This window comes from Caretta caretta, chromosome 10 (assembly GCF_965140235.1).
Source record: "Caretta caretta isolate rCarCar2 chromosome 10, rCarCar1.hap1, whole genome shotgun sequence".
Classification (NCBI taxonomy): domain Eukaryota; kingdom Metazoa; phylum Chordata; order Testudines; family Cheloniidae; genus Caretta; species Caretta caretta.
The window spans coordinates 51,891,008-51,912,023 of NC_134215.1; the positions used below are offsets into that span (position 1 = coordinate 51,891,008).

Sequence of the window (21,016 nt, forward strand, 5' to 3'; positions counted from 1 at the left end):
AGCCCAAAACTACCCCCCTCTGGTACTCTAGCAGACATTTTTCCTGCTCTCCCACAACTCAATACGGTGTTTATTATCCTTGTTTAAGGTCCTTCAGCCAATTTTTTTTAATCCAAGCTTCTGTGCTAATTTTCGAGCACATTGGAAAGAATTTTTCGAGTAAAATTAAGTAGCACTAAGTGACACCTAGCCCCGTTAAGTTAATAATTCCAGCTCTAAATATATTTAACTTCACTCCAGCACTGTTTGATGGATGCTAGTCTTCTCCTCTCCTGTGACAGCTACAAGAAAACAGTGAAAATTATGTAAACATCTCCACTTGTACAATACACCCAAATAGCACCTGGCACTACCTCTTTCAGTTTCTAGTGCTGCTTCTTGAAGTTCAGTATTAGCAAGACATTTGTTAACTTACACATTGTTATCCCCTTGGCTCCTGGTATGGTAAGTTCGCCTGCCAGCTGTTTTCCCATTCCGCAATTCCACAGCTGGCAACTCTTTGAAGTAACAGCAAAACTGCTGAATGTTACTGTAGGAAAAAGAAATGAGAGTGAGAAACATATAGAATAGATAATAGGAAGGATACGTGTGCTTTGCACAGTATTCTTTGGAGATGCTCACTTGGCTTCTTGAACTAGTTCTTATAACACTGAAAAGCTCAAGTTTCCCATCAAGAGAACTAGTCAAGTTGCATCTAGTGTTACAATATAATTATCTACTCAGCACAGGTACACTAAACAGCATTCACTGGCCCAGTTACCTGCAACAATTATATCTTTTTTCTCTTTTGATTAGGCAATACCAAGGTTCCACAATTACTGAGTGTTGAGTTCTTACATCATGCTCACTGTAAACAAATCCATGTCTATAAGTGGCATTAATATTAACGTATCAGTAGACTTTCATATAGTTCATATATATATATATATATAAGGAACTTAAAGCATTAGAAATTGATTTACAGACTACATATAAAAATCATTTCCCCAACACCGTTATGCCACCATATCTCAGTGAAACACAAACACTGTAATTACACAGTACATTCATAATACTCAACAGTTAAGAGCAGGAATTGCATACAGTAATACACTATCTAGCTGGAACTACAGAGGGATAGTAGGGAAGGTAGATGGATGGCAAGTACTGTACCTAGATCATTAGAAGGGTGAAACAGCAGGTCTGACAAGACTAAAAAGACTAGGGCCTGATCCTCAGCTGGTTTAAATTGGAGTATTTCCAATATAATCAACAGAGCTATGCCAATTTACACTAGCTGAGAATTTGGCCCTGGTTTTCATTAAGAGGCCAGCAATCTCCTGCCAGTGCCCATGTAATTGCATGCTCAGATATAGGTACACAACCGTGTCTCTACCCAGTGACAATTTGGCCCTGGGGATGCACCATCTGATACATTTTTACTGTGAATATGCACAAAATACTCTACAAAGTTACATTTTGAAGTTACTTTTTGTGAGCAATACAATGATCATTCAATTACACCTGTTAACTTTGGGATGAGGAGGGCAGGAGCTGCTGCTGTTACACAGAAGAGCGTGCACTTATGGGGTGGAGGAAGGGTCACTGAGGTCACAAAAATTTTAGTGCAGCTCTCAGCCAGGCTGCGTGACATTTTCTAACTTGCATATTAAATAGAGTCACTGGTACATTAAAGGGGGAGGGGAGCAAGAAGATGACATAATGGAGACCAAGCACAACTCCACAAAAGCCCAGTCTCCAAAGGCCTGGACAATAAGTGTCAAGACTCGGGTTTGCCTCTCTGGTCAGAGTTCCAGTGGTACCATGCTACTAGAGCACCTACAGATCTGTTAGTGAGAAACCAGGCCCAGTGACCAGCCACTCAAATTATGTTACCGTTTCCCAGCGATAATGGTCTGCCTCTCTCTCTCTCTGGAGACACTGCATCCCTCAGAGCACAGACAATCCCTTCCCCTGCAGGTGCCCTAACTGATCCCTCACCCACAAGGGGCGTCATGTCAGACCCACTACCCTTCAAGCTGGGGTTTCCCCTGAACATCATTGCCACTCCTGAATCAATCACAAGGATCACTTTGGAGAGATCCTCCCTCCTCCTGGAGGGCAGAGTATGTTGCCGGGTCAGCACCCCCCATTCTGACAGGTCTGTAGGGCAAGAGTGAGGAAGAGAAGTAGCTGGCCTCTCTTGCCTAGCACTGCAGAACAGATACCACCAAATCAACCTCAAGCCCAGGGTGGGAATTTGATTTGATGATTGCATATAAAACATGATTGATACCTGAGAGACTGAAGGATCGCATTCATGAAACATGTGTTCCCCAGATTCCGAAGGCCTGTAGCACAAAGGGCAGTGGTGCTCCCCTGGGAACCAGAAGAAATAGATATGTCAAAAGAGACAGACAGCTACCCCCGAAGCACACAACAGCCACTGTGCAGCAGTGCACATTCAAATAGAACTAACGACAGACAGACTGTTTGAGCCAGCTGGGAGCCAAGCCTACAACATGACTAGCTCAAAGGATCTAGTTATTCACTCAAATACTCAAAGGTATTAACTATCTACACAGGTATTAAAGGGGTACTTTAATTTGACTGAAAAATCCCCTTTTTACCATCTAAATAAACCCTCAGAGGACATTTGGGGATCTTCGTTGTTTTGAGAGAATGTTTTACTTACTCTTTATAACAATCCACTCTAGGCTGTTGGGTAGATTTTCAAGAGCATCTGAGTTAGGTACCAATTCCCAAAGCTTTTCAATGGGAGCTGCGTGCCCATCTCCCTAAGGCACTATTGAAAATCATCTCACCCTGAAAATGAGATCCAATTCCTTGCCAATTACCCCTTGACTCCCCCACCATCATGTGGTATGGGTTTGCTCTTTTAGTACTCCTTATGAGACATCAGCACTGGGTTGCTGCCTTTTTTGTTTTGAAGAAAAACAAATGACATTTTGGGGAAAACTACTGAAATTAAACAGACTGTACAAGCTGAAGGGGTTGGGGGAAGGAGGGCTGGAGAGAGCAGGCATGTGACATTGTTGGCCTACCAACTATTGACAGTTCAGAGGAATGCTACACACAGGTTAATTTGGTTTTGTAGCTATTTTTATTTCTAAATCCTTTGCACTTGCGTTTTAGTTGCTATTCAAAATTTATACATTACATAAGAACAGCATGATGAACTTTTAACCTTACAGTCTCCAGAATGGTATGTTAACCAATCTTCTAACAACAGGAGTTCAAAATCAACTCTAGTCCTGACAACAAAAGCAGTGCGCTTTCAAGTAGGGATAATGGAAGAAAGCTTCTGTAATTCAGATACTGTCCCCTTGCTTGTGTCTTGATATCATTAGAGAAATTAACACTACCACAAACAATATACAAAACTTAAGTCTCAAGTAAAGCCTAAAGAGCAAACAGCATAAGAATATTTTATAATATTTAGATAGAAAACTCAGCATTAATCAGATGCAGCATTTTAGCAGTTGAGTAATTGCAAGAGCCTATTTTTAAAGAAGGTGTTGTTTCAAACATACAACAACCCCCCCAACACACACAATGCCTTTTAGTACCCTTCTCACCCCATCTCTGGTTAGACAGCATGGCATTATTGCAAACACCCTGTGCCCTGCTTTTTCTAGACACTGATCCAATGTGCCAGCACAGAAAAGACCATCAGTTGCCTTGGGCAACGTTCATGTATTAATAAAACAGAGAAAACAAAGATAGCTCAGACGCTAAAACGGATATAAACTCCACTCAGTTAGTATTTTCTAATTCTGTCTTCTCAATTGCTATACATCAGCTGTAGTTTTACTTCTGATTTTCCAGACACTGAGAATTCATGTGATTCTGTAGCCAAAAAAAAGCCTGTATTGCGAACGCTTCCTCAGTCGTCCTGAGAAATTTTCTTATCAATTGAAGAGGGACACTAAGTAGGCCTGACAGTTTTGAAAGTAACTAAAACCACAGACAATCCAAGACAGCAACTCACTGCAGGCAGCTTGGAACTCTGGGAGTGCAGCGGGGCTACAACATTAGGCCCATTTTGAGACTCGGTACATTAACGAAGCCCCTTCAAGCACGGATAGTGTTTTACTTACATTTACTTTTAATAACTTGCTGTTTAGAGATGAATTTTCCAATAGTTTTCTTTTCCTATGTCTGTCTGCTGCAAAAGCTGAACTATAGTAAAGGAATAAATTAGTTAAAACATGTTATTTACTATTAAAAAACAATATAAAATGGACAAAGTGAGTGTCCATTCATCTTAATGTCTAACAGTTATATCTGCAACAGATCTTGAATATTCAACAGCGGAAAAGCCTTCCCCGGGTTTCAACGTATGCTTTTATAGAGGTACAACAAACACTTAATATCTGTCTTAAAATAGACTCTCTTTTCCAGAGCACTGACTCAAAACAAACTCTTATTTTAATAGTGTCTAGTATCTGAATTAATGTAAGTGAGTACCCTGAAGCATGTCCTAATTAGCATGCAACTGCTTATCTGAAATAAACTTAATATTTTTTTATCAAAGGGACACTTCATATGGAATTTCTCCAGTGGCACGTCTTGTCTTCAGAAGTGTCTCTCCAGAGCTTTAGAAAGACACTTTAAAATAAGTGCAGAGTCAACCAATTTAAGGCAGAAAACAACTTGAACGACAAGCTTTGCAGTTTCTCTCAGACAAACACTAACAACATTATATCAAAAAAGCCCATTTTTAGAAAATTATTGGGTGTAATGGACTAAAGGCTTCATATGTTGCTAATCAATGACAGTCACTTAAACTAAACGTACTTTTATAGCCTTTACGATAAGCTTTTAGAAGACAAAGTGCCCAAGTAAGAAGTGAACTATCTTACAGTTATTCAAAACAGCTGGAAACCTGTAAGAAGCACAAGATAAACTGTTGAGGTGCTACTGGTTCATGAGAAATTATGCAGTGCACCACTGCAGTGTGATCCAACGTGTCTAGGTCCTCCACTGCTGTGTGCAAAATAGATCAGTGTTTGTCAGGCCAGGGTGAGGGAAACTCCCAAACAACAAGTTCCTTGATAGAAATGTGCATCATAGGATAACCGTGTTCCTCCAAGAGTGCTCTGGCACCAGCCAAGAGGCAAAATATAAAATATAAAAAACCTAAAGACACGTAGGATGCTAGAGCAACGTTCTTCAATACTTCCTTTGCCGTTTCAAGTCTATAGTTTAAATTCTTTTGACCATGAAGTCACTGTAATGGGCTTTCACCTTGGGACATAAGTACTAGCCATCCAGTGGCAACCTTCACCTCTGAAAAACTAAGTTGCAGATTTTCTCCTAGGCTTCCCTAAATATTAAATACATCCCTCATCCACATGTTGTACACTTTTATTAACCCAGCAAAAAACCGAATGAAAAACAGTGTGTTAGGATTTCCTAGCCCCATTCACATGAGACAGCAACTGGAAGTGGAGATGGCCTCAGATTAGGACAATGCCAAACGGGAGATTCTGATGCCAAAGTGACACATTTAGCATACCAGTATCAGAAGATTTTCCCACATCACAGCCACTTGTTAGTGGTGTTGGTGGCTGAACTCTGGGGCAGTCAAACAATATTTGGAAGGACTTGTGTGTGCCTAGACTTCTACAAGGTATTTTGCAAAGTTTCCAAGCAAACTATGAAAGCCCTAATATTTTGCTCTCCTGAACTGGCTGCAGCGTCTGCATGATAAAGATTATAATATTTCTCAGTAGAAGAGAGCTAGATAAGTCACAATAAAACACTGCTCTTCTATAACTAAGTATACAATTATTATAAGTTCATGAACTTTCCTCATCTTCAGATGTTCAGAAACCAGGCCACCCAGTTAACATTTAACAGGCTATTTCCCGCTTCCATTTCCACTTTAAGTTCTCTGCTCCAGCAACCAAATCTTACTTTTGGGAACCCAAGCCTGCTTCTTGGCAAGACATTTCCCAAGACATTCTTGACAAGGACAAGTCTGAATGCCTCAGACAGCACGTAGACAAAGCTGCTTGTTAATCGCATTTCCATGAGATTCAATGTAGAAGTCATCCCAACCCCGTAATCCTGATATCTCTTTTAGGTAATGAAAAGGCTTGTACAAGGACAATGTACAAAAAGAAAATCCATTCAAATGAAACAATATCCAAGTCCACCCAGAGCGGGGTGGGGAGTGGTAAGCAGGTTACTTACTTTTCCAAGTTCTGTAGGTGTTCCCTGACTTTCTGTACCAGGCCCAGCTTGGTATCATTGACTACAAAATCATCACAGCGATAACTGCAAGAAAAACAAACAGCAAGTGTAAAGGGTGTCAGTGACGCATAGCACTCCAAAGCCTGGATACAGCAGATGAGTTCACATGACTATGGGAGCAAGTACTGGAGGTAATAGGTATTTAGCGTAAGAGATGGAGGGATCTCAAACAAGGAGGCAAAACACTGAATTTAACCCACTTCTCAAAACTGTTTTTCCATTTACAAGAGGTGCCGGCAGCTTCTTACTCCTGTACTCTCTTTTCTCTACTGCAGCCAATCAAACAACAGCTTGTAAAATTAAATTCATGACTCCAACTATCATCTTCCCACCAAAAAGTAAAACTAAAAGCAGCAAGTGTCATTAGTCCTACTTCAGAACTCCAAGGCTCCAAAATGCAAACATACCTGTGGAACTGATACTGGCATTAGAGGCTCTGGTTCAAAGAAAAGCCATAGCACTCGGACAGAAACTTAGTGCACGCAGAACAGGCAAATGAAAGCTGCGATTGTATGTTTTCTCAATACAAATAATTAAACTGATTGTGCATTGTCATGCCATGAGCCCCATTGTGCTGGGTGCTGTACGCACTTAAAGAAGAGAGAACGTTCCTGCCCTGAACAGCTTACACTCCAAACAGAAGAGGCACAAAAGGGTGGGGAACCAAGGCACAGACAGATTATGTGATTTGACCTAAATTGCACATGAAGTCTGTGGAAGAGCTGGGAGATCTTGGTTAAATTTTCAAGTCCCAGTCCAGTGCCTTAACCACAAGCTCATCCCATAGGTTTTTGTAAGATGTATTTCCGCTACAAGTTATTTGTCTAAGAAGGTTTTATGTATGTGCTGTACAATGGGGGCGAGCAGCATAGAAATGTCTATAAATCAAGTAAGCATTTGGAAGCTGTCAGGAGAAGTAGCAGCAGCAAGGAGGTTGTTATTAACAGAAACTATTAACTGTCTTGTATAAAGAAAGAGCCTGATTCCCCAACTGCCTTCATACCTCATGCAAAGTCAGCATAAAATTCTATCAAATCAAACTGCCAGCATTTTCACCCCCTCTGCAGAAGCGAGATTACACAAGTTGCGTGGAAGTAGAGAATTAGGCCCCAAGACATTTGTAACACAGCCAATGAACAAATGACAACAGAGAATCCTTAAAACATATAACAACTTCAATGCATGTTTCACAGCAATCTACATATTCTTCCCCTGAGATTAAGCTCTTAATGAGGGCAGATAGTTCATGCTGCTTTCTTGATTGAGCAGAGTCCACTCTCAAAATCTACACTTCTGGAGAAGCTATATTCCACTCCCACGAACAGCTAGCTATACTTTAATCCTGTAATTTGACATACACTTAAGACTACCAGCTTCCCAATACAGTGCATCAAAACAATCCCAAGATCCACTCTTCAGGCAGCTCAAGCTTTCCAAAGGTCCCCCACCAAAGAACTCTTCATTGCAAGAGTCTACTCTACGAAAATACATAAGCTATAACTAGTGAGAACAATTCTACAGCATGCAATATTCATGATCACAGTTACTAGGTCTACAATAGTGAAGTTGACAATGGTAGGAAATGGAGCTGCCTTAGAAGAGATCTAGAAAGGATGAACCAGAAGCAGAGAGGAATCTTGCACAGGGGAGGAGAAACGTCACTGTTTAACATTTCTTATTGCTGAGGCCTCACTCAGATTACAGCGCACTGTTTAGACACCGTATAAACATATAGCGATGGTCACATCAAGAATTTTGCAGCAAATGCTTTAAACGTACATGCACAGCTAACAGTCTCTTTTTAACAGGAGACTAGGCCTTCAGGGAATGCTTGCAAAAACTGTGTCTGAAAAAACATGCTCCACTCTGTCTTTTGTCTTGAGGTACAAGTAAATCCACAGTGTGTGCGCGCATTTGGGGATGGAGAGGAGGATGGGAAAAAAAGATTTATGTCCCACGGAGAAGACTGCTTCAAGAGAACATCCCCGACTGCTCTCAGCCAAGCCTCTCATATTCCCCTCCCACATATGCACACAGAACAAAGGAGAAAAACCTTCCCCTCCATGGGTTTGATACGGAGCCGCTCAGCTGCATCCCCTTTGCTGTCTGTTGGGTCAGAGATGATGCAAGTAGGCAGGGGGTGTCGCTTCAAAAAGATGCAGCAGCCAGGGATCTGAGAGAAACCCAGACTTCAGTCCTGAAAAAGCCCCAGTCATATGGAGGCTCCCAACACCTCTCAGCAATGGAGGCAGAGTCAGTGCAGATGCAATGCTACTTTGAGCCACCAGAATGCAAGGATTGCACACTGATGCTTCCCATACGAGAACCAGTACAGTACAGGGACTGGGAGAAGAAAGGGGCAAAGTGCATTCTAACTGCCCTATGTAGACCCTATTGACACATGCTAGAAGTTCCTAATGCACATTAGTACAGTACTGAATCAGACAATACTACATGGACTCATGCTAGCTTTTAGAGTGTGTTAGCAGGGTCTACACAGAGCATTTAGAGCACTCTACAGTTTACAACCCTCTGGTATGCACTGCCACTCCTGTACACTAGCCCTTACTTACTGAATAAAAATGCACTCCTCATTTTATCTCATATACAGAGCTAAAGGAAGAGCACCTTCTATATTTTAAGTTTATTTCCTTGAAAATATTTACTTTCTGAACTGTAGCCATTTCTCTCCTTTTCCCTCTAATATAAGACTTGCTTAGTATTTTTTTAAAAAATATTTATGACAGTCAATAGACAATAGACAGACAATAATAGTATGCACTCCCCTGCTTGTCTCAATCAGTGCTTTATCAGTTAATGAAAGTGTCTACATGAGACACTTCAACAATTCACAATTTTTTCATTGCAGGAATCTTTGAGATAGTTCACAAAGTCAGCAATATTACTAGCCTTACTTCAAATATAAATAACTTGCCATGTTGTAGTTTAAAAACGTTTGGAGTTGAAAAATGAAGGGACCAGAGCACCTTTTTGCAGAAAATTATATCCACAAGATCAGCTTGCACAGGATTTCTGCAAATGCTGTATGCAAGAGAAGAAATTCACTCAAATTTCTTAAAACAACTAAGTTTTCCATACACTGAAACTGACCCAATTATCACTTCCAAGTATCAGAGTAACAGCCGTGTTAGTCTGTATTCGCAAAAAGAAAGGAGTACTTGTGGCACCTTAGAGACTAACCAATTTATTTGAGCATAAGCTTTCGTGAAAGCTTATGCTCAAATAAATTGGTTAGTCTCTAAGGTGCCACAAGTACTTCCAAGTATGAAATATACAGCCACAGAATGGCCATTGTCAATATCAGGAAACCAATGAAGAAACAGGTTTTCTCCATCTACGTTACCAGTGACACCCTATTAGGAAAAAAGAAGGGACCTGTTAAGTTTGCTTTACCTTTCATCCAAAGTAAAAGTACTTTGCTTACATTGGTCAGTTTCACTTCCCTGCTCACACTAACAGGGTGCTGCTGTTTGTGTTTCTTTCCAACAAAGCCCACTACTTTAGGGCAAGCTACACACAGCCCAACTCTGAATCACTGGAAAGGATGGAGCAGATCGATGCTGGGGTGGCTTGTGTTGTCCCTAGCACCAACATGCCCATGCTCCTGCCTGAATGGGCACATTAGTTACCTTGATTGTGTAACAGCCTCCGTCTGTAAACAGGTAATGAAAGCCAACCTAAATGAAACAGCAACAGAACATTTTATCTACAAAGCCACGAACATGGATATAACAGGCTGCCAGCTGCTAAATAGACAATTAACTGTTCCTTTAGTTCTCAGGTCCTTTTAAGTCCTGATAAAGAGACTTACAAAGCCTGTTTTCAATACAGATGTTTTCATGATACTTCAGAATTAAATGGACAGTTCTTTTAAGCCATTGTGAACTCAAGCACTACTGTACTACAGAAAGAGTGGAAAATAAAACTGACTAGAAACAAAAGTGAAACTGATAAGTCTAGAGACAAACCAGTAAAAAAAAATTAAAAAAAAGCGCAACAGCAGCATTGGAACAATAGCACAATGGAAACATCAAAATAGAAATCATGTTTAAAATCCAATCTAGTTTTTAGTTTAAGGAGTTTTAAAATAAGGAGATTTCTACCTAAATGCCAGGTGAATACTGACATGTTCTTTTAATTTGTGATCATTAGGATTACCACAGACTGAACTGTGTGCTACTTGGCATATTGCAGATCTCCAGTATGCTTTTAACAAAGGTTGTATGGGATAAAGTGTGTAGTTCAGGGAGGGGGCTATAAAGAATACTTCCTTATGTGGTATAGCATGGTATTTTCCCCTCTTATATACTTTCTATTTTTTGCATCTCAGCTCTAAATCCCAGTCTAGTCCCTCCTACCCCCCATAACTGCTAAAAGTGGCCTTAAGTCATAAATGTACTGCTCTGGGGAATTGTTAAATTTAATGCTGGACAATACCACTAGGTGACAGATCCTCAAGATGCTTTATAAATCCCTAATGAAGTTTAGCGAGACATACGGTTAAGGTTAAGAATAATTAAAACAATCAAAAAGAAAAGGAGTACTTGTGGCACCTTAGAGACTAACAAATTTATCTGAGCATAAGTTTCGTAAGCTACAGCTGAGGTGCCACAAGTACTCCTTTTCTTTTTGCGAATACAGACTAACACGGCTGCTACTCTGAAACCTAAAATAATCAAATTTCCTTAATCATATTAACACCTTCAATTTAGGAATTTAAGAATAAAAACAAAAACAAAAAACCTTAACTTACTTTTCATCACTAATGCCACCTGCTTTTTAAATTCCACTCACAGTGGACTATGACAGTTTATACGTCAAGTTTCACTACTGGTCTTCATGCACTAGCATGAACAAATGTTTAGATAGCAGCCATCACAAAGTAATGTGTAATTTTTATTTTTATTCATTCATTCAACCTTCAAATGTAAAAAGCTTCTTTTTACAAAACCTACGTTTTGAGCCTTAATCAACACAACCATATCCCTTTAAGACAGGGGTTCTCAAACTGGGGAGGTTGGGACTCCTCAGGGGGTCACGAGGCTATTACGTGGGGAGTCATGAGCTGTCAGCCTCCACCCTAAACCCCACTTCACCTCCAGCATTTATAATAGTGTTAAATATAAAAAACAAGTGTTTTTAATTTATAAGGGGGGGTCATACTCAGAGGCTTGCTGTGTGAAAAGTGTCACCAGTACAAAAGTTTGAGAACCACTGCTTTAAGAGGAAAAAGGAGGAGTACTTGTGGCACCTTGGAGACGAACAAAGAAAGCTTATGCTCAAATAAACTTGTTCGTCTCTAAGGTGCCACAAGTACTCCTTGTTCTTTTTGCTGATACAGACTAACAAGGGCTACCACTCTGAAACCTGCTTTAAGAGAGAACAACAAGACTGAGAAGTCAGAAATTTGACCAACCAGTTGAATCTGGGATAACACACACACCAGAAGCATATTATGCAAATATATGAATAGGACTCTTTCCTCTGCTGTGCTAGTCATCTGTTTGCATGTTAGAACAGAGCAAACAGATTTACAAGAATCCTCCTTCAGGAAATCTTATACTTCAGGAAGCAGGCTTCTTATGAATATCATTTTACTGCTAGTGCACAGGAAAAGAGAAGAGCCCAGCAGGGGAAAGCATTTTGTGCTAGCCCGAGAAGCAAAACCTCTACTCCTTGTAAGCATATAGTGGCTGGTTAGAGTAAATGGCTTTTCAGTTTACAAGTTAAGAACTGAAATTCAGGAGTCTACACATCTCCTGAAACTCATGCTCTCATCCCCAATATAGGAAGCTGCACTCTATCTACTGCTTCAAGAGTTAGCAGAGAGTCAAAATACAGAACCCTAAACATACAAGGAAAGGAAGGTTTGATTTTCAAGTATCTTCGTGAATGTATTCAAGAGTGTATTTCTTATACACAGACCCCTCTCTATACATACGGTGAGAGAAGGAAGGCACCTCTACTAGCTTGGGAAATTCCCCTTTGACAGGCTACTCTTACCAGAAAAAGAGGAGTGAACATTACAGCAGGAAGTCATGGCTTTCTAGTGTCCTAAACTGCAGCCAGAACACATTCTAGAAATAAGAGGAGATTTATATCCCATTTTATTTTTCAGTGTGTGGAAACTGATGTCTTGGGGGGCAAAACACAGAATCTGCTGAAAAACAAAATCCTTTACACCCAAATATTTACATGTAATGTTCCTTCTAAGTTTTTTTCTGTGTTCTGCAAAATGTGGAATATTTATGAAATGTCTAATCTCTCAGGCCGCAAAGGTAGCCTCAGTTATGGCACTGCTATTTTTGCAGCTATCACAGTCCTACCAGTGTGTAAACAGCCAAGAGTCTGAGACTAATTGCAGGAAGCTATTTGATCTAGTTTTGATTTATATCGAGATTACATGCAAACTACAAATACAAATTAAAATACCTTAGCTATGCATGTCAATACTAGGGTATGACATTCCAGGGCACAGTCCAGACCAGCAAGGGGCTGTGTCATCCTTACCCTGCAACCTGGGGAATCTCACAATATTTTGCTGCTGTAGCTTCCAACCTGGGCCCCTCACAAACATCATGCTGGTCACCCCCCTAAAGTGTTTGTGTATAGCTGCAGCCTGCTAGCCACCCTCCAGTCACACTCTGGTTTCCACCAGCTTTGGTTACCACTTGCAGAGTGACCCTAACACACTCCCAGTCCAAATTTTCCCCCCAGAATGGGTATTCTGCACTGTCCAGCCCTCTCCTGAACAGCTCAGCTATTTCAGGTCCATTGCCCCTCTAAGGGGATCAACATCCAATAGTTTGCAACTTCAAATGGAGTTATCCACACAATTCAGTTTAAAACACTGGGTTACTTTTGAATAAAGAAGAAAACAAGTTTATCTAACTCCAAAGGTTTTTAGTGAGTACAAATATAAGCCATTAAAGTCAGAAATGGTTCCAAGAAAAATATGCTTCCTTAGTACTAAAACTTAAACTAGACTTGGTTCAAGGTGAAATACCTTACCCCATGTTTCTAGTAACACTGCTGAACAAAGTCTCAGGCCAGGGTCTGCTCCCAAAGTCCAAAGCCTGTTTCTTTTGTCTTTAGGTGAGAGAGAGAGAGAGAGAGAAAGATGGATAGGGAGGACCACCTTGGGGTGTTTTTGCCCCTGGCTTTTATAGTCCCCTTTTTCCTGAGGATTACCCCTAGATAAAGTTTATTCATGTTAGGTTTCAGAGTAACAGCCGTGTTAGTCTGTATTCACAAAAAGAAAAGGAGTACTTATGGCACCTTAGAGACTAACCAATTTATTTGAGCATAAGCTTTGCATCTGATGAAGTGAGCTGTAGCTCACGAAAGCTTATGCTCAAATAAATTGGTTAGTCTCTAAGGTGCCACAAGTACTCCTTTTCTTTTATTCATGTTGTGAGGACAAAGACAAAATCTCAGGGGGAAAGAGGTTTCAAGCTGTTTGCTAAGATACAGATGTTTGTTCCTGCTCCCCTCCCTTGCCAAAGAATGGCCACTTGATAGGCGATTGCCCATCAACTTTCCTGACACCTGGCTAGAGGCATCAGCTTGTCCTTTGTCTTTGAAAAACTGGTTTACCCAGACTTGTCTGGGAAACACATTTCAGACCTAATTTCAGCTTATGTTTATAAAATTTTACTACACACATTTCATTATACTACTGACCAGTGAGGAGTTAGTTTTTTGATATGTCAAAAAGTATATTTTATACAAAGATTACAATAGTGTGTAGGGTGAAACCCTAGGTATGCAGGTCAGTCTGAGGGACAGAAATGTTCCTGAACTGCTGATCCAAATCTTAATTTTTGTATGATTACTAAAGACTGTTAAAACTGGATTCTCCTATGCCTATCAATTCATATAAAGCATTTGGTATTGCTGCATGTATTACATAAGCCTTAACTCTTAATTTTCTGACTTGCACTAAACAATTTCTCTTGGCTCAGACCACTTACTCCAGGGTTCCCTGAGGACATGTAATATGGAACCATTCTTTCTTACAGCAGGACACCTGTGGAGGCACCAGAGCATGGACTCTTGCTGATCCAGTACACCAAGATATTAAGTCACCTACTCAAAATTGTGTCTTATTCAAAGGAGATCTGTCCTGTAGTTATGAGAACATCACATTCAGAACTACGCAGCTATTTAAATCCCATTCTTCCTTTCCCCTTGAGCAATCACATATGTAGCAACAATGCGAATGCGAGAGGAAAAAAACAACAGATGCTGTCAACAATTCTGCTTGGGGTGGAGGAGGGAGAAAGATGGTGAGCATCACTTCCACAACACCACTCCCAGCCTTTGCTATCTGTTTGCTCAGTTTACAGAACTATTGCTAGCAGAGCAAAGTCAGCCAGGGTTGTGTTCTGCCTCAAATAGCAGAATCTTTATAAATGGAGATATAAGAATTTGGTTGACAGTTTAATTTCGCACCCAAGTAGGTTCTAGCTCCCTCGCTCATAGCCATATTGCTCTGCAAAGCTTCCATCAGGAAAAACTAGTCTTTCCACCAGAAAGTCAGCAGAGAAGATGACACAAAGGCACACACGAGCAGATCAGTTGGGCAAGAATTCGCCATTTTTACTTAATCACTCACTCTTCTGACCATAATCATACCTGAACCATTTGTAAATGTTTATGCTGTGCAAGACTGGCTAGCTCTATGAAACGAGGAACTGGAATGGACTGGTACTCTTATTTGCATTCCAAAGGTACGCTCTTACATACCTGTAAACATGAAAGGCTATACAAAAATTGCCACAACTAAACAAATCCACATTATACACATTGGAAAAACCTCTTGTATGTCACTTGTAACATAGGAATCTAGCTTTAATCACAGATCTAAAATACATCTCAAAGCAGAGAGAGCTTTCACATACTGTTTCTATTTCGAAACAGCCAAGGCTGGGAATATGTATACAATGACTTTAAAAAGTATATAATATTTCTCTAAGTTCCAAATGGGTTACTAATAGCTGCACATCTGAATATATAACAATGTCATGAACTGACATGCTGCAAATATTTACTTACCAATATGTACTGTAACTACTGCAATCCATACATACAGTATGCTGAACTTTCTCTTGCTTTTCTGTTTTCTTATGATTGGTTAAAGGAATCTGTGCATCTTCATAATGTTTCTTTGCATGGCCATTCACATATCTTAAAAGAAAGAAGAGACCACAAAAAACTCTTTGTATTTTAAATGGTTATTTAACCAAAGCCTAAGGGAAAAGATATAGTATTCAAAAAAAAAAAAAAGTAATCCCAAATGTAGCTGTTCGTGTGTTAAATATGCAAGTCATCTCTATAAAAAAAAAAAATATGAGAGACTTTGCAATTATAAACACTGCCTAAGCTCCTTTTAAAATCTCTCCTCCTCAGGCATGCGCACACACACTACACTGGTCTCTTTAAGCCAACCCCCTGCATACGAGCCTCTTATGGCCTGCCACATATTTATAAAGGAAAAGAATGTTAGCTCTCCTTGTCCAAATTAAGACATCAGCATTTAGTTTATCCTTCTCCACCCCAGTACGCTTTTCCTACAGCCTCACTTTCTTTCCTTCCAGTGTTCACCATGTCTGCAATTGCTTTAACTGAACACTAACTTCTACATACAAGCATATCCATTTTAAGCTCCACTGCTCTGCAGCCAGTGATTTAAAACTGAAGCACTTGCATTATATTGTAAAGTCCATGAATTTGGGAGACACTGGACCTGAGGTCATGTAATGAAGAGCAGTTTAAGTTTGTAAAGTCCTTTGTATATAAAAAGCATACCAGGTGAAAAGGTGAACATTTTCACCCCCAAAATTTGAGCTGCTCCTATAAATCTAAGGCTCTCTGACAATAGGGAAAAAAGTTCTTAATTTGGAAATGCAAGAGATACTTTTGTTGTATTGTAATTCTTCTCTCCTCCCCAAATCTAGGTGAGAGAACAATGTGGTACTTCCAGTGAAGATATGGGTGGCTCTATCTTCTCTTTTTGTATTTTAAATGTTACCTGAACAAAAGATCTTGCTGGTTCCCTACATCCTAGAGATTTCCAAACCACAATGATGGTGCTTTCTCATTCAAGTATATTTAATTCCTGGGTTGACAGCAGTTTTAAGATCTAACACACACTGAGTAAAAATGTAATTCAAATCCTATTAACTGTATATAACAAAGGTTTGGTAACAGTTAAAAAAAAAAAAAAAAAACACACACAGAATGAGTAAAATATTCCAAGCTATGGATTTCAGCCTTTGATCATTCACATAATATGGTGATATTTCCCATCTACCTCCCTCCAAGCTATTAACTTTTGAAATACAGGAAAATCAAAAGATTTTTTTTTTGTGCTGAAGCTTTTGATATGAAAGAAATTATTCAAGTAGTTAGCATATTCTTACCTCTACAGGAACAGGCAGTTAAAGTAAACTGAAAATAGAATTTACTGGGATCTATCTAAGAGAGAAACTCACTAAGCTTAATGGTGGTTTTCAAGGATAAAAAAACCTGGCAGTGCATGTGGTAGACCTCAGTTTAAGTGTTTTTATTTCCCACAGTCTTTGTCTGAATGTGACAACCAGCTAGACTAACCTTAGACATGCACATCTCCAAACACATTTACCAGCAAATTTCTACTAGGTCTTTTGAAGTGTGAATTATCATCTCAACCACTACTTTGTTGTATGCACATATTTCTGTGTATTTCAATGTACATCAAAATCAGATAAAGACCCACCTGCACCAGATGCTGTCAATATAGCTAAGGGAAACTTTTATTCTAAGATACCCTGAAAACACATTTAAGATCTTTTCAGTTTAAACTGGATACTTGCTATCTCACAAAACAAGTTGGGCAAGATTTTGATTTAGAGAATACCAAGAAATACCTATTTGTTTTTAATCTGCTACAGCAGAAGCAGCTTTATTTTGCATCAATCTACTTATCAGTCAATGCAGTAAACTCCTTTTGTAAATATAAGTGTTTCAAATATTATGAAGGTCTTTACAAGAAAAAAATGTAGTTCCACTGCCACTGTGTCTTCAGCTGTGTCTTCTGCTTTAAACAGTTCCACTGACAAACCATATTAACTGCTACTGCAACATTAATAAACTACTTGTGCTTTTAATTCAAAAGAAAAATACCTTATCACGCACCTATGGAAAGTAGAGAGGAGTGTTCAGCATGAGTGTATAAATCGCTGAACTGCAATAGCTCCTTTGACACTATATTCCGGTGTAGAGGAACAATGGAACAGGGACATTCAGAGATCCTTTGGAGGGAGATTGTTTTAAACAGAACAAGAAGCAGAGGGAAGGTGATGAAAAAGAGATTATTAAAAAGACGGGTTAAGTAATTTCCAAAACAATATGTGCTGTACCTACCTTCCACAATGGACACTTGAACAAGTCAGACACACCCAGGGACTTTTATTGGATCGGCACACTATTAAACAAAAAAGAAAATCAGGTGAATTGGCTGTGATATTACAGTTATAGAATCCAGTGAGCTGGAACTAGCTCTCCTCTGGCTCCACATTGACTGTGTGGTTATATAAAATATCAAAATAGTCATGTAAAGCTATAGTAGGGACTGCAGGAGAGGTGGCTGATACCAACGCATATTAATCTTTCTTCATTTTTAATTTCAGGCACAGGCATTTATTTACCTACTGTTCATATTGCAAAGGATCACATTTTTGCTTTCATTAGATCACTATTTGATTTTCAAATACAATATATAAACATCACAAATTACAATTCCAAAACCAGCGGTGAAAGTTTTAAAGCATTTATTTTGCCTTTTATCACTGTAGCCTATAAGACTGAAAAAAACACACCTAAAGTCACTGCACTTGACCATTACCAAGGAAGACTACTTCAGAGAAATTACTCCAAGAGGGCCTGCCAATTCCATCAGTAGTAAGTAGACTACATTAAGCTATACAGTGTGTTAACATATGCCTTTCTGAATGCTCATTTCTGTATGCAAGTGCTGCTGCAGGTCTTAACTATAACATTTTAACCTGTCAGTCATGTGCTGGATCAAAATGGTGGACACGTGAAAGGACTCTGTTTTATAGTCCAATCTAGAGCACAGAAGGGAAAGTTCAGTGTTCTGGTTAAAAAAAGCTACAGTTCTTAGGGTGTCTCAATACTTGCATAAGATCTTTACACATACACCCTGCCATAGATCCTAGCGAGTGCCCTTTCCTACTATCCACTAGGACCCACAACCATTGAGCACACATTTATAGCTCTCCTCAACCAGCCACAATATTAACCAGCCTTCAAAGTATGCCACCCCTGAAGAGAGCAATGAGAAGCGTAGGAGGTCCAGGGGGAAATGCCTCAATTTAGGTAATAGGGTAAATTAACTGAAGATATCGATCTGCCTTTGTCCATGCTCCAAATGTTTAAAGGACCATACAGAAAGACCTGGCTGTGATCTCTTGAAGAATCTGAATACTAATGTCTTCACCGGGTAACAGATAGATGTTTCATTGCTCATAGCCACATGTATTTTTCCAGGCTGTTTCTTAAAATAGACATCAACTCTGTTGCAAAACTTATAATGGAATGGTCTCCACTGACACCAAGAGTACAGAACTCCCACAGGAACTCCAAAGAATGTGCATTAGAACACAAAGAATACAGGTCATCTTTGAATGCAAGTTGCAAATCTGTGCTCTCACACGTTAGAATAGGAACTTCTGCACATTCAGCTCTTGTACTATATTAGTGTCAAGTCTCAGACTCACAACAGTTAGTAAATGTACTCTTCACTATATCTGCGAATATAATGTCTAATATTGAAATGCAGTTTTGCTTATGGGGAGAAAAGTTTAAGCCCAAAAATTTTACCAACCTTTAAAGGGCCAAAACAGCCATATTTTACAATAAAACTCCTAACTCCATCCTAAATTTAGAACTCCAAAAATTTAAATAACTGACTTTTCACCATTAATAGTGTGATTCCTTTTATAATTTCACCCAGGTAGGAAGATAAAAGTAGACAGGGCAGTTTCACTTCTTAAGAGAATGTTCATTTTCAGATTCATAAGCACAATGCTGTTGTGTGGTAAATTCACAACCCCTCACAGGAATATTTAAATGTAAAATCTCGAATACAATCACTATGGAAAAAAAGCACTCCTATTCATATGTTGTAAAACTTATTTTAAATCTGCAGTATTTGACAGTGACTATTTCAAATTGTTCTCTCATAGACTCAGACCAGTGGTCCCCAAACTGTGGGGCGCGCCACTCTAGGGGAGCACAGTGGAATGTGCAGGGGGCCATGGCAGGCCCGGACCAGGCCCCCGGGGGGGCGGAGAGGAAAAACCACTCCGCTCCTGGCCCCAGTTCTGCTCCAGTCCCAGCCCCAGTTCCAGCAGCCCAGACACTAAAAGCATGGCTCCCTCTCCCCTGTCCTGCCCCACTCACCCCTCTATACCCCGGCCTGGCTCCTGGGGGTGTGTGGACTGGGTAAAGGGGGGGAAGGAGGGGAGGGGCAGAACTGAAAAAGTTTGGGGACCACTGACTCAGACTTAAGGTCAGAAGGGACCATCCTGATCATCTAGCTGACCTCCTGCACATTGCAGGCCACAGAACCTCACCACCTGCTCGTGTAATAGACCCCTAACATCTGGCTGAGATACCGAAGTCAAATCATGGTTTAAAGACTTCAGGTTACAAAGACTCCACCATTTACACTAGTTTAAGCCTGCAAGTGACCCATGCCCCATGCTGCAGAGGAAGGCAAAAGTCGTTTGAGTGGGTATGGTGGAGGAAAGCCCTCAAGATTCATTTTTAAAATATACTATTGTTACTAAGACCCAGTCTACACTTAAAACTTAGATGGACCTCGCTATGTCTCTCCAGGCTATGAACATTTTGCACTGAGAGTGCTGGGTTAGATCAACCTAACCTCTTACCTACCCTCCCAATGTAGATGCAGATGCTGTGCTGCTATAGAACTTGTAGAGTAATACGTAACCTACATTTTCACTTTTTTGTTTTGTTTTAAAGAACAACTGTTTACATGGGACCTTCTGATATTTTTGTGGCTCTACAGCAGAAGATTTCACATCCCATTTCTAAAGATGTTCTGATCCCATAGATGATACTGGTACACAACAGATAGGACAGAATGGAGCAGGACTGTGTTGGTTTGTATTTCAAATTAAAAAATAAATAGGAAGGAAAAAGTGTTTTTCAAGTGCAAAAAAACAAGACTGGTCCTTATAAAAGCACAGGCTCATGACAAATCCCTCCTCAGTCCATGTAAATTATAAAACCTCAACAATTGCCCCTCAAATAGAAGGATGGTAGAGGACAGTTGTACCAGAGGGGGATTGCTGTCTGCAGTTGACAAAACATAGTACTGAGGGTGGAGAAACAGATTCTCTGCTGCTTGACAATTCCTACAACACACTTGTTAGAAGGGTTTTTAGGCTATCATCCAACTTCCAAAGCAAAGAGCTACAGATCTAGCTGGATGTCAAAGTAGACTTTATTCACTGGGATTCTTAAGTCACAGAAAGTACCATATATTCAACAGAAGGGGGGAGGAGGGAGAAGAGAAACAATTATTTGGGCTATTTTTCTTATGCCTGTATTCACTGTTGCCATTGACTTTTTTAAATGCTACTTTAAAAATACAGGGAACAAAAGCATTTTGCAAAAGTGCATCTAGAAGAGAGTTATGTCC

The 21,016-nt window shown here is 39.9% G+C and overlaps 1 protein-coding gene across 4 annotated transcripts in view; it reads right to left on the reverse strand.

Moving 5' to 3' along the window:
* The window catches only part of USP3 (ubiquitin specific peptidase 3), a 57,871-nt gene that overhangs the window by 18,733 nt on the left and 18,122 nt on the right, over positions 1 to 21,016 (reverse strand). For 3 of the 4 annotated variants that reach the window (XM_048867271.2, XM_048867269.2, XM_075132998.1), the window contains exons 2-8: positions 17,689 to 17,749; positions 15,340 to 15,471; positions 9,912 to 9,959; positions 6,202 to 6,285; positions 4,101 to 4,182; positions 2,276 to 2,358; positions 416 to 529 (exon numbers count right to left, since the gene is read on the reverse strand). In XM_048867271.2, the coding sequence (XP_048723228.1) occupies positions 416 to 529; positions 2,276 to 2,358; positions 4,101 to 4,182; positions 6,202 to 6,285; positions 9,912 to 9,959; positions 15,340 to 15,471; positions 17,689 to 17,749 (604 nt within the window). The remainder of the gene's footprint in view (positions 1 to 415; positions 530 to 2,275; positions 2,359 to 4,100; positions 4,183 to 6,201; positions 6,286 to 9,911; positions 9,960 to 15,339; positions 15,472 to 17,688; positions 17,750 to 21,016) is intronic. The other variant, XM_048867270.2, reaches the window with a different exon arrangement.